The 13164-nt window shown below is 39.3% G+C and overlaps 1 protein-coding gene across 9 annotated transcripts in view; it reads right to left on the bottom strand.

Moving 5' to 3' along the window:
• Positions 1-13164, bottom strand: part of bt (projectin protein bent) — a 3328983-nt gene that overhangs the window by 3146680 nt on the left and 169139 nt on the right. For all 9 annotated transcript variants that reach the window (XM_067757812.1, XM_067757814.1, XM_067757820.1 and 6 more), the window contains exon 3: positions 11501-11522. In XM_067757812.1, coding sequence (XP_067613913.1) covers positions 11501-11522 — 22 coding nt within the window. The remainder of the gene's footprint in view (positions 1-11500; positions 11523-13164) is intronic.

The following is a 13164-nucleotide window of genomic DNA, read 5'->3' as shown; positions in this document are numbered from 1 at the left end:
CGAGAGTACCGCGGATGGCGGTTCGGCGTGACCGGGTGATCACCCACACACACGCCTGTGATCGCGAAATACACTGATAGGGGTGTCATCGTCTTCTCCTGGTTGCGGCGCGTCGCAGTGTTCTCTAAATGATGGCAATATGTGTGTGCGGTTGTGTATCATTGGACGGGGCGACCGAGAGTACCGCAGATGGCCGTTCGGCGCGACCGGGTGATCACCACACAGCCTGGCTTGCAGGTGCGCGTCAGATTTATTCTGTCTGTGAAGGCGAGAACATCGTTATCAGCGAAAGCAAGTCGTGCGCGAAAATTATTTGTTAACGGAGAAATTCTGTGGTTTCGAAAAAAAAAAAATTGTAAAATGTAAATTTGCGATTTTTTTTATCAGTTACAGTGCGGGATTTTTGTTTGTGTAGCGAAGAAAAGGGAAAAGCCGTTTGTGTTTCCCAGCAGGAAAACGGTAGTATTAAATTTTGGTGGTGGTGTCGTGGTGGACACCGCAGAATGAGCCCTAAGCCGGAACAAACTCCGGCTAGATAAGTACCGCGTTTGTTTGTTGTTGGTCGTTTGCTGCCTTGTGTTTCTCTCCCCGTGCCATCCCATCCTTTTAGCGTCCCGCACCCAGAGCCAAGTCACTTGGCGGGTTAAAGTTGCCCCTGGCAGCTGAGGGACTATGCGAGTGGGTTCCTAACCTTTTGGTTGGACCTCACTTCAGGTGCACCATAAAAATATTTATTTTTTATAGATTTGTTGGTTAGCGTTCTGAGTAGTTGTGATTACCTTTTGTTATATTTTCCGTTGTGTAGAAAGTATACCCATCCCCAAACTCGTTCCTTTGGGGGCAGTTGAAAACCCGACCGTCTTCACTGTGTTAGCCGGCTACTTTTGTGTGTTTCTATTGTCACCCATTAGTGTTGTCACTTTATTTAGTTGCGGGATTAGGGTTTCGGGGTCAGTGATCCCTAAGGGTTAGTTAAGGTGGTGACAACGGATCAACGACCGCATACAAACCATTGACAAACCACGAACCAAAATGAAAGTGGTTCATTTGGAAATGCTGGCGTTATTTAGATCGAGAGATTTGTCTGATCGGGACGATCACACTTAGGTGGAGGGCAGTGTGACGAATATTAGCAACACTAAGGGATACTATCATCTCTAAGCCAATACTAAGCAGTGACTTGTATGCACATCAATAAATCAATCATTATGTCTATACATACAAGCAGCGGAGAGCAACGCCCAAACACATGTATATATCTGAGATACTCCCAAAAGTAGGCAATAATTTGTGCAAGTATATATCACGCGCATATGAGAAGCTATGAACGTAGTTCTGGTAATTTTATAGCTGATAACTAACTAGTAAATTCTAGAAACAGAACGGCCTAGGAATATGAAAACGAGGAAACCAAACAGTATAAAAGCAGCAACAGCTGAGGCACGACAAATCAGTTTGATTTAAGCAAGCTATCAGTTGCGAAGTATAAGTGTTATTGTGAAGTACTTTCAAGTAGTCTAATAAAGAACATTTCTGCATTATTCAATATTGGAGTTATTTATTCAACAGTTCAGTGATTCGAACGTTAGCAGAATATTTGGAATAGGCGGAATTTCAGTAAATTCGTTACAATATTTTATATGAATTTTATTTTTAAATCTTTTAATATTTATTATTTCAATATATTAATAATGAAATTACATTACCATGTAATCAAAAATTTCATTCTGATGTAATAATTTAAAAATAACTTAAATCTCTATTTTCTAATTTTAACAAAGTTGAAACAAGTAAATTATAAACCCTACAATACTCCAGTTCAGTCGCTGATGATGTAGGATCATGATTCGCTTCTCTAAAATTCATCCCTGGATTTTGTAATCTGAGCTGCACACGATCAATCCTCCTGAAACTAAAAGTTAGTATATTTTGTAACAGAAATGTAGCGTCGCTTCTGGCGTCACTTGTGGTGTTAGTGACCACTGCTAATTGTTGTAAGTTTTCTACTACTTTCTGTAGCCCATCGACTATAAGACTAACCACTTGTATTCTGGCACGTTTCACAGCTTTTGTCAAAGCATGTTCTAATAATTACCATCGTAACGTTAAACGTGAGAAAAAAGATATATGCTTTCAATTATTCCACAACCTGTCGCAAGTTTTCCGGATATATGCATGCATATTTTAATATAGAAAATTATTTCCAGAAATCAGTTATACATAATAAATTAAATACAAATTATCCAGGAAGTTCTGCTTTGCGGACCATTTGTCGTCCCCTGTGAGTAGCGCCCCCTGTGAGTAGCGCCCGGTGCAAGACGCTCTCTTCCCTCACTACGCCACTGTATCGTATCATAGCAGATTTGCTGAATACTTTAAGTCGACCTATTCATCTCAACTTTTTCAATCGGATCTCTATCCTTACACCTTAGAAAGTTCTAATTGTATTCTGGTTTCTATCATAGATATAGATACTGTTCTGAAGAGTCTTCTGGAGTTGAAACCAATTACCTCTCCGGGTCCAGATTGTGTTCCTAGTTGTGTTCTAAAGTTTTGCGCTGTCAACTTATCTAAGCCGATCCTTAAATTATTTACACTATCTCTTGAATCTTCTGTATTCCCTTCAATTTGGAAGCAATCATTTATTATTCCCTTACATAAGAAAGGTAGTAGGTCCAATATCGAGAACTACAGGGGCATAGCTAAACTTTCGGCTATTCCTAAAATGTTTGAAAAGATCATCACCTGCCAAATTCAATATGCATGTACTTCTTTATTATCACCCAGCCAACTTGGTTTTGTGTGTAGAAGATCAACCACAACCAACTTGTATGAGTTCACCTCTCTAGTCATGGATGGATTTTTATCCAATAAGAAAACCGATGTTATTTATACCGACTTCAGCAAAGCATTTGATTCTGTTAATCATGAGCTTTTAACTCATAAACTTGACTTACTGGGTTTTTCGAAGAATTTATTGCTATGGCTTCGCAGCTATCTCTTAAATATAACTCAGCGAGTTAGTTCAAAAACAGTCTCTCAGAGTCGATAGAAGTAACTTCTGGTGTGCCTCAGGGTAGCCATCTGGGTCCATTACTTTTTACCCTCTTTATAAATGACTTACCAATGGTTATCTCGTATTCCCGTGTTCTAATGTATGCAGATGATGTCAAACTATGCTATTCATACTTGCCTTCTGACTCTTCCCGTTTGGATTTACTTTAGGCCGATTTGGACTCATTTCAATTATGGTGTACAGTAAATCTACTAGTTTTGAACTGCTGCAAATGTAAACTAATGACATTTCACAGAGTCAACCCAGTTTTAAAATCCTATATGCTAGATGGTGCTCCCTTGGAGCGTATATCTGAAGTATGTGACCTAGGTGTTCTTTTTGATGCAAAATTGAGCTTTAACATGCATATTTCATCTATTGTAAACAAGGCATCGGGTGTACTCGGATTTATTAAAAGATGGGCTAAAGAATTTGATGATCCTTATTTAACCAAGACCCTTTACACATCTTTGGTTCGCCCAATACTTGAATATTGTTCCTGTATTTGGTCCCCGGGGTATAAGAACCATATAGATCGGAATGAATCGGTACAGAAGCAGTTTCTAATATTCGCTTTACGCGGTCTTAACTGGGAATCAAATCAACATCTTCCACCTTATAGAAATATACTTCCTCTCATTAGTTTGCCAACTTTAGAGAATAGAAGAACATTACTCGGGGTAATGTTCCTTCATAAACTGATTATCGGTGAGATAGACTCCACTGACCTTGTAGGCAGACTTAATTTTTCCATTCCTGCGAGAACTACAATACACTATGTACTCTTTCATTTACCCATTCTACGGCGTAATTTTGCCAAATATAGCCCTCTTCGCAATTGGTGCTCGCGCTATAACATATATATAACATATATAATTTCCTGCCGCTGGTTGGCCATCATATATACTAACTGCCTCAGGCTTAACTATATCCCGAAGTCTTGGCACACGGTTAGGGTTATTTTCATTCCGAAGGCCGGCAGAAGCTCTCATGTATCACCTAAGGATTTCAGGCCAATCAGTCTCTCGTCGTTTCTTCTTAAGACGTTAGAACGGTTGATTGACCTGTACCTACGGGAAAGGATACCTCGGGGGTTACTCTCGGCTTCACAGCATGCGTACTGCAAGGGCAGATCGACGGAAACGGCTCTCCATTCGATTGTAAAGCAAATAGAGGGGTCCCTAGAACACAAAGAGTATGCTCTGGGTGCCTTTTTAGACATCGAGGGAGCTTTTAACAATGTCTTACCGGGGGCAATTGAAAGAGCTCTGGTGGGTTTAGGAGTCGAGGCGGCTCTGGTTGAATTTATTAGCAAACTTCTATGCGGCAGAATTGTCGCAGCGGAGTGGGGTGGGGCCATAATTAAGAGGAAGGTGTGCAGGGGCACGCCACAGGGGGGTGTCCTATCTCCTCTCCTCTGGGTTGTGGTAGTCAACGAGCTTCTTGTGGAGCTGGAAGCCAATGGTTGTCGGGTGGTTGCCTATGCAGATGACCTCGCTATCCTAGTCAGAGGCAAATTTCTGGGCACCCTGCGCGATGTTCTGCAGGGCTACCTGGATACTGTGGCTAGGTGGGCTGAGTCATGTGGGTTGGCGGTCAACCCGGGAAAAACGGAATTGGTCCTTTTCACAAGGAGATATAAGATGCCCGATTTCAGAACGCCCTCGATTGGAGGGGTACCGTTGGTACTTTCTGATAGGGTTAAATATTTGGGGATTGTTTTGGACAAGAAACTGTCCTGGAGACCCAATGTGGAAGATCGGGCCAGGAAGGCCGCCATTGCCTTGTACTGCTGCAGAGGAGCTATCGGAAAGAGATGGGGACTCTCGCCAAGAATAGTACACTGGCTTTATGAGATGGTGGTCAAACCGATTCTGCTATATGGGGTGCTGGTCTGGTGGAAAGCACTGGACACGGCGAGCACCTCCAAAATGTTAGTGTCAATGCAACGGACGGCGCTGATCGGTATCAGTGGCGCTCTCAGAACAACACCTACCTTGGCACTGAACGTCATGCTGAACATATCCCCAGTAGATATTGCGGGAAAGGCGGCCGCGGCAAGGTCGTTGGTCAGGCTTCGTGATATGGGATATAGACTTTATGACCGCGGACACTCTAGCCTTCTTACCAGTTTCGACTTCATCCCGGACAGAACGGACTACTGTATGCCGATAACTGCTCCCTATACAACCTTCACCCCAGTTATTCCAGAGAGAGAGGATTGGGGAAGTGGAATTATCTGGGGCATGGGACCGGTTAACTTGTTCACGGATGGGTCAAAGCTGGATGGAAAGGTTGGTGGGGGGGTCTTTTGTCAAGAGCTAAATTTAAGCCGCAAGTTTAAGTTGGCTGATCACTGCAGTGTATTCCAAGCGGAAATTGCTGCGATTAAAGATGCGGTGGATGGAATGCTATCCAGTGCTACCACGGTTAGGGAATTTAACATCTACTCTGATAGCCAAGCGGCTATCAAGGCCTTGAGCTCAGCTACAGTGCGATCGAGGGTGGTCTGGGAGTGCCTGACCTCTCTTGCGATTGCATCGAATTATTTTACAATTAAGATTATCTGGGTCCCGGGCCATAGTGATATCCTGGGTAAATGTCAAGCGGATCTCTTAGCCCGCATCGGTACAACTGAACCGGATGAAGATGGCTGTAGGGATTTCGGGATCCCCCTGGCCACCTGTGGATTGCTCCTCCATAACTGGGCCTCGAATCAGCTCAGCAAACGTTGGGCGGATACCACGTCTTGCAGGGTAGCAAGATCTTTCTGGCCAAAAGTGGATGGCAGGAGGTCTGCTGAAATAATTGGGTTCACTAAGGCTCACCTATCAATGGTCATTGGGGTTTTGACGGGGCACTGTCCCATGGGTATCCATGCGGTACGTCTCAATATACTGGAAACTCCATCCTGCTGCAGCTGTATGGAGGATGATGAGGTGGAATCACCAAATCACTTTATGCTTGATTGTCCAGCTTTTGCCAGAACTAGGCGAAAGTACTTCGGTCGCAACTCACTTGGATCTCCCGAGGACATATCCAAAGTTGAGATCGGTATCATTCGGAGCTTTATCGTTGCTACCCAACGATTCTCTAAGTAGCTAGATCTAAGTCACCGTTATTTTTGGTGTATTTGGTATCACAACGGACCTTCGTGTTGTCCAAGTGAGCTATCCGTATCAGGGCAGCTACCACCTAACCTATCCTATCCCTATAACGAACTGTACAACTGCATTAGTTTTGAGTATTCGATTGCTGCTATCCGTAAGGAAATACTCTCACGTCTGGCATTATATTTTTAAAGATTTTTAAATAAGATGTCAATTTTATTTCAATATTAATTTTAACTAATCTTTATTTTTGATTTGATTTATGTATTAATTAAAATTTAACTTAATTAATTTGATTGTTTATTATTTAAGTTTTTACTTTAAATTTTGTTTTTTACGCTTATGTTTTCTTTCCTTGTTATATGTATTGTATCTTATATTCAGTAGTCGACCGCTTTGTGTCTGTGTTGACTTTAACAAACAAATAAATAAATAAATAAAAATAAATAAAGAGCCCAGTTACTTATATAACAAGTAGCAGTCTGCTCGCATATGTGACATAATTTTACCAAACTACAACTATTGAACTCTGCAAGGCTTTTCTTTGTCAATGCTATATGCATATGGAACTCCATCCCGAACTTAATTCGCAATAGCTTAAGTAGAGGCAATTTTAAGAATATTATATATTCGTTCTTTCGTTAATGTATGTCTTGATTAGATACCTATCTTCTAGTCAATTATTATTATTATAATTTTAAGTATACTGCTACCCAATAAGCAATTCTGTTTTTGAAAATAGCAAGCTTGCTGTATATGTACATATAACGGCTTTCAATACTAAGTTCATTTTTATTTTCGTAATTGCCTTTCCTAAGCGTTGAGAGCGAATATTTGCTTATATTTAAATTTATATACAAAACGCAAATATATTATTTTTGCTTTTGGTAAGACCTCACATACCAATTCTCCTTGGACTTGGTTATACTAGCCAGAGACCGTTCGCAGTCTTGCTCCAGGTAACGGTTTTACTCTCCTGTTGAGCAAGTCAGATCGGATTAAGGAATGAGATGCCCCCATATCTAGTCATTACATGCTCTTTGCAATCCACGTTTCCTCTGATGGTAAGACTGCTCGATTTTCTTCCGATTTGTGATACAGATATCACGCGACATTCAACAGTTGGGGCAAGTTCTCGATCTTTACATCTGACTCGCTCTTGCTCATCTCCTCCAGCTTTTGACTTAAGACCACCCATGCTGTTGGAACCACTAAGGTCAAGACCACAATTAGGTCCAATATGACCTGGCTTTCCGCATTTGAAGCATTAGATTACTCTGTCACTCCGTTTTTGCGATCCTTTCAGCGCCTCCAATATTGTGTTCATCCAGTCTGGCCTCTCTACTTCCACACGGCGTGCTTTGGAAGCTGGCTTACACAGAAGCGATGCTGTTTCCTGGGTCAGCGCATGGGATACTGTTTCAACGAATATTGGCTTGGCATTTGTGTAAGTCGCTCACTTCGTTTCAACGTCCCGTATTCCATTAATAAAGCTCTGAATTTTTACCCTTTCGTATATTCCACGGGTGCGCCCGCATTTGCTAGATGGGCCAGCCTTCCAGCATCCGACGCAAACTCCTGCAAAGTCTCATTCACTTTGGTAACGGTTTTGCAACTTAATTTGGTATATCTGTTTCCTATGCTCGCTTCCGTAACGTCTCCCGACAGCGGCCATCCATGCTTCATAACTGTTCCGTTCGACCTCTGGAAAAGTCTTTAAGATTTCAGCTGAAGGCCCTTTCAATGCCACGAACACTGCAGCAACTTTACCTTCCGCATTCCAGTTGTTCACTGCTGACGTCTTCTCAAATTGAAGCTAAATACTGGAAAGGAACAGAGCCGTCAAAGGATGGTGTTTTTACCATTGGATTACTCGCTGAAACTGCTGGGAGATTTAGTTTCAACTCCTGTATATGGCCTCGCAATGTTTCAACCTCGGAATCGATTTTGTTTTCGAGTTGTAAAATTGTTGTATACTGCGCCTCCATCTTTGAAAACACACGTCCTTCTTGCTCTTCCAGTTGTGCTGAAATTTGTGCAGACATTTCGGATATTCGTGCCTCTTGTGCTTTAATCTTCGTTGTTATACGGTTCTCCTGCGAATCCATTTGGGATGCCATATATGTCTTCTGTTCTTCCAGTTGAGTTTCCGTCTTAGTTGTTACACGGTTCTCCTGAGATTCTAGTTGAGATGTCATATACGTCTTCTGTTCATCCAGTTGTCGTGATATGTTGGTTGATATTTGTGATGACATTTCGGTCATCTGTGCCGATGTTACAGCCAGTATCATGTTCAAGTCTGCGTTCGCCATTGTCTGCGGTGTTTTGTTTTTCTCCTCCAATTTTTTTGTCTCTTCGCCATCAAGATGAAAGACATACTCTACCACGTTAATTCCTTCTGATTCCATTGCCTCCCGTAGTCGTGTTTGTAGTTCAGATTTATTGCCGGTTGTATTCAACCCACGGTTTTCCAACTCCTTTTTGAGCTGCTGGATCTTCAAGTCACTTAACTTTGCCAGGTCCAAGTTGTATTCGAAATCCTCGGAATTTATTCAACAATTCCTCTTCTGACACCAACTGTAACAAATTTTGGGAAATTCCGCTTATTCCAAACCTTCTGCTAACGTTCGAATCGCTAAACTCTTGAATAAATCACTGCAATATTCACTATTGCAATATGGTCTTTATTTAGTCTACTTGGGAGTAGTACAATTATACTTCAATATCACGTACTTCACAACAGCGTGCAAACAGATTACTGATTACTCAGCTTGCGCTGCTTTTATACTCATCGTTGCTTCATTCGCATATTTTTACTAAAGTCTAGACGTTTCGCCTTCTAGAACTGCTGTATCTCCTGCTTGGTAATTGAGCTACATATATGCGTGTGTATGTGTGAGTAACAACTTCGGCTGATGATTACATGTATTTGTGAGTATCTCTTATCCTTTTTGTTGTTGTAGCAGTGCTTCGCCCCATCCAATAGGTGTGACCGATCACAAATTGTCATCAATATCCTCTAACGGGAGCCCAAGGAAATTTGCTGTTTCAACAGGGGTGGACCATAATGAGAGGGGTGTTAGAGGTTTTGGTGCCACATTACAATTGAAGAGATGGTTGGTGTCATGTGGGGACACATTGCAAGCAGGGCATACATTTTGTATGCCAGGGTTGATTCTGGAAAGGTAAGAGTTTAACCTGTTACCGTATCCAGATCCAAGTTGAGCTAGAGTAACTCACGTTTCCCTAGGGAGTGTGCGTTCCTCTTCTGTAAGTTTCGGGTATTGCTTTTTGAGTACAGGATTCACCGGGTAATTTCCGACATAGAGGTCCGACGCCTGTTTGTGGTGTTCACTGAGGACCTGCTTGTGTTTTTGGCTTCATACGGCTGTGTTCTTCGGTACCATATTTCCTCAAAATGTTTACGGAGATGACTCCTTAAGCCCCTGGGCGTTGTTGCCTCATCAATCAGATGTCTGTTGTAATGCCCAGGTTTCTGTGTATTCAACAGGAACTGTTTGGTTAGCATTTCATTTCTCTCCCTGATGGGGAGTATTCTCACCGCATTATGTAGATGGTGTTCTGGGGACTTAAGAAGACAATCCGTGGCGGTTCTGAGGGCAGTATCTTGGCAGGCCTGTAGCTTCTTCCAGTGAGTAGTCTTTGGGCTTGGCGACCATATCGGGGGGTGGAATTCAGTTTTCAAATTTCGATTTTCCCTCATATTATATAGCGAATCGTACTCCGCTTATCAATTTGGAAATCTTGGGTTCAAGTCCCGGGCAAAGCAACATCAAATATTAAGAAATAAGTTTTCTCCATTAGGGTCGCCCCAGGCAATGATTTCGAGTGTATTTCTGCCATGTCTAGTTTCTCAGTCAAATTCATCTGCTTTGCAAATGTTGTTGGGAGGCGGCGTAAAACATGAAGGACCAGTCCCTCCAGTTTGTAGGAGAAATGAGAAGGAGCACTACGCAAATTTGAAGAATTGGAGGAAGCTCGGCCTAAATTGTCGCTTATTTCCAAAATCGCTACATCTATTTTTCTATATAAATTATATGGCGCGATATTTTACTCCAGTTAACTTATGTTCACATACATATTTCAGGTACAGGCTTAGTATATTTTCATAAATAAAAATTCTGCATTTTTTCAGCTACTTTATTTCTCACGTTTTATTGTAAATAGATGCAAATCAAAATTTTAAAATAATTGGCTGGTGAAATTATGATGCCATATATAGAATCCTAAAAGGGACAAAATAACCATCATAGCTGATTTCAAATCTGATTTAATGCAATTGAATATGAAAGATTAAAAAAGGGTGCTTAGGAATTTTTGAGAATTATTTGAGTTTTCAATTTTTTTTTTTATTTTCATTTATTACCCCACTCTTTTCAACCTTTTCTTTTCTCAAGCTGAAACTAAAATTAAATTTAAATTCTTCCTCCTTGGTACGTTGAGATGTGATATATTTAAAATATCTTGGCGTTGAAAATTAATAAAGATACTAATTCGAAAATCGGAAAAAATTAACGATTTTCGATGGAATGCTCGTTCTATAGACTTTGTCATTGTACTTCTAAGCCAGATTTTTATTTGGCACGCGTAAGCAAAATACGTTTGAGCACTAGCGGTCGTAGCTACCAATGTGCCAAATACGAAAAAACACTAATTTATGTTTGTTTGTTTAATGATGTGTTCAATTTGTACTTATTATTTAAGAATTCACGAGCTTAACACTGGGTTATAATAATTGAATATTCAGTTTCTCTTAGAAAAACATAATTGAATATTCAGTTATTATAAGCCGGTGCTAAGCTCATGAATTCTTGAATAATAAGTATAAAAAACACTGAAAAAAAATTCCTCAGAAGATAAACTCCAAAAAATTTTTTTGCAATAGGTAAAGAAATTTTCTCTTCAATTTATTATATTAATTTTAATAATAATGAAGCCAACGTTATGTTTATAGAAAAATTTTATTGCTTTGAGAAAAATTTATTCTGGCAAAATATCATTCCCAGGATTGATATCTGTGTTACAGATTTACAGAGCTTCGATGGAAATAGAGCTCATAAAAAACGTATTTTAATTTTAGGCGACTTTGAAGGTTGGTTTTTCCAAATTAGAGGGACCTACAGTTTTATCCCCACTCTGAGGTAAGAAGCTCTTTACTAAAAATTGGTTAAACAAGATGAGTTCTAATATAAAACTATTGATTTGTTTAAGTGTCTTGTGGTACTTAGATCTATCCGCAGTATAAATAGTTTAAGTTACATTTTAATTATCAAACAACGACTTGTTAGATATCCGTAATTAAAAGCAATCTTACCTTTCTGTTGGTTCGTCAGCAGCTTTCCATGTCCATAAGAAAAAAAAAATATATATATTAAAATCAAGGTTTAATATTTTCAAACATATACATATATGGGGCTTTTCATATACATACATATACATACATATATGGGGCATTTCACGTCAATTGTTCCAACTCGAAAAACTTGTTACCTTAAAATACACCAAAATTGGTGAATATTTTCTTTTTGCAGCGAACACCACCTGTGCAAATGGAGTTACCGAAATGGGGAGCGGGAATACAGGGTACTTAAAATTGCTTTTTTTCTTTGGATGATTCTTATAGTACTTTTTCTTTTCATTTACTAATAAAAAATTTTACAATTTTGCAACTTTTTACAAAATGCGCCTGCCTCTATTTCTTTAGTTTTGCTCAAAATAAGTCCTAATTAATTCCCTACAAAAATATATAGGGCACTTTGTGGGGCATGTATATTTGTCTGCGTTTTTTTGTTTTGATGCTTATAAGAACTCTCGCGATCTGTTTCAAAACAAAAAAAAAGACACAGAAAAATGAGCACTGTCCACAAAGTACAATGTGAACTACATATTTTTTGTTGGGAAGTAAAAACTCTTTCTTTTAATTCACTAAATTATTGTCATTCAATTCGCTTTGCAAAAAAATTGTGAACAAAAAAACTTCAAAAAATTTCAATTTCAAAAGTTCGGTTTTTTTATTGTTGCATGAGTATGAGAATACTTGACATGAAAAGCCGCACATATATGTAAGTAGAACTAAACACAAACAATAGTAATTACAAAGCACTTTAATAAATCATTTAAAAGGGCTTTGTCGAAAAATACCAACTATAGTTCCAACTCCATTTTAACAGATGAGGTGTAGAAACTTTTGAAATAGTTGGCTATTTCAGATCTTACCCTCTTGACGAGAAACCTTTTTTGTACTCCCTCCATTTGAAATAACGAACTACAAGTGGTTCCTTCTTTACGACTGTTCAGCTTTATGGTCTATAAATTGTGAAATATTCGCCTAGTCATATTTTATGTAAATAAATTATTGGGGTGTTCTCAGTAGTAAAACACTACCACTTTGAGGTTAATGTAGTGTAAACAGCCAACAATTTAATCCCAAATATTTAAATCAGTACAATATGCTACCCTGCTACAAAAATAGTCTAAATGTTCATCAACACAAAAATATGCATTTGATAATTATTGCTGACATAGCCATTGACACGATTTAATATAGGTGTGTGTACAACACACAACCAAACAAAATTGCAAACATTGCATTTCCCATAGAAGTCACAGCTCAACACAGATGTGTAGGTACATATTTTGTATCGAGTTGTATGTAGGTATGTAAGTATGTATGCTTAATGTAGATATACATGTAAGTATGTATGCTTAAATGTAAATATGTATGTAAGAATATGTTTAGAATAATTTAATATAAATAAGCTGAAATATTTGAATAAAGATTCATTCAGAATTCACTCATTAAGGTCACAACTCTTTTTATTGCATTTTAATCTTTTACATGGCGATCCTACCTATGATTCTGCTGGCTGAATTTTCAGCCTAATTTCATAGCTGGCAAGGATTTTACTGGCTGATTTCAGCCTAAGCCTTGTAAAGGAAAAAACAAAAAAGACACATGGGAATTACGGCAATTAGAAG

This window comes from Eurosta solidaginis, chromosome X, assembly GCF_040869045.1.
Source record: "Eurosta solidaginis isolate ZX-2024a chromosome X, ASM4086904v1, whole genome shotgun sequence".
Classification (NCBI taxonomy): domain Eukaryota; kingdom Metazoa; phylum Arthropoda; class Insecta; order Diptera; family Tephritidae; genus Eurosta; species Eurosta solidaginis.
Note: the sequence above shows the minus strand (reverse complement) of the source record. Positions and strands in the feature narration are given on the sequence as shown.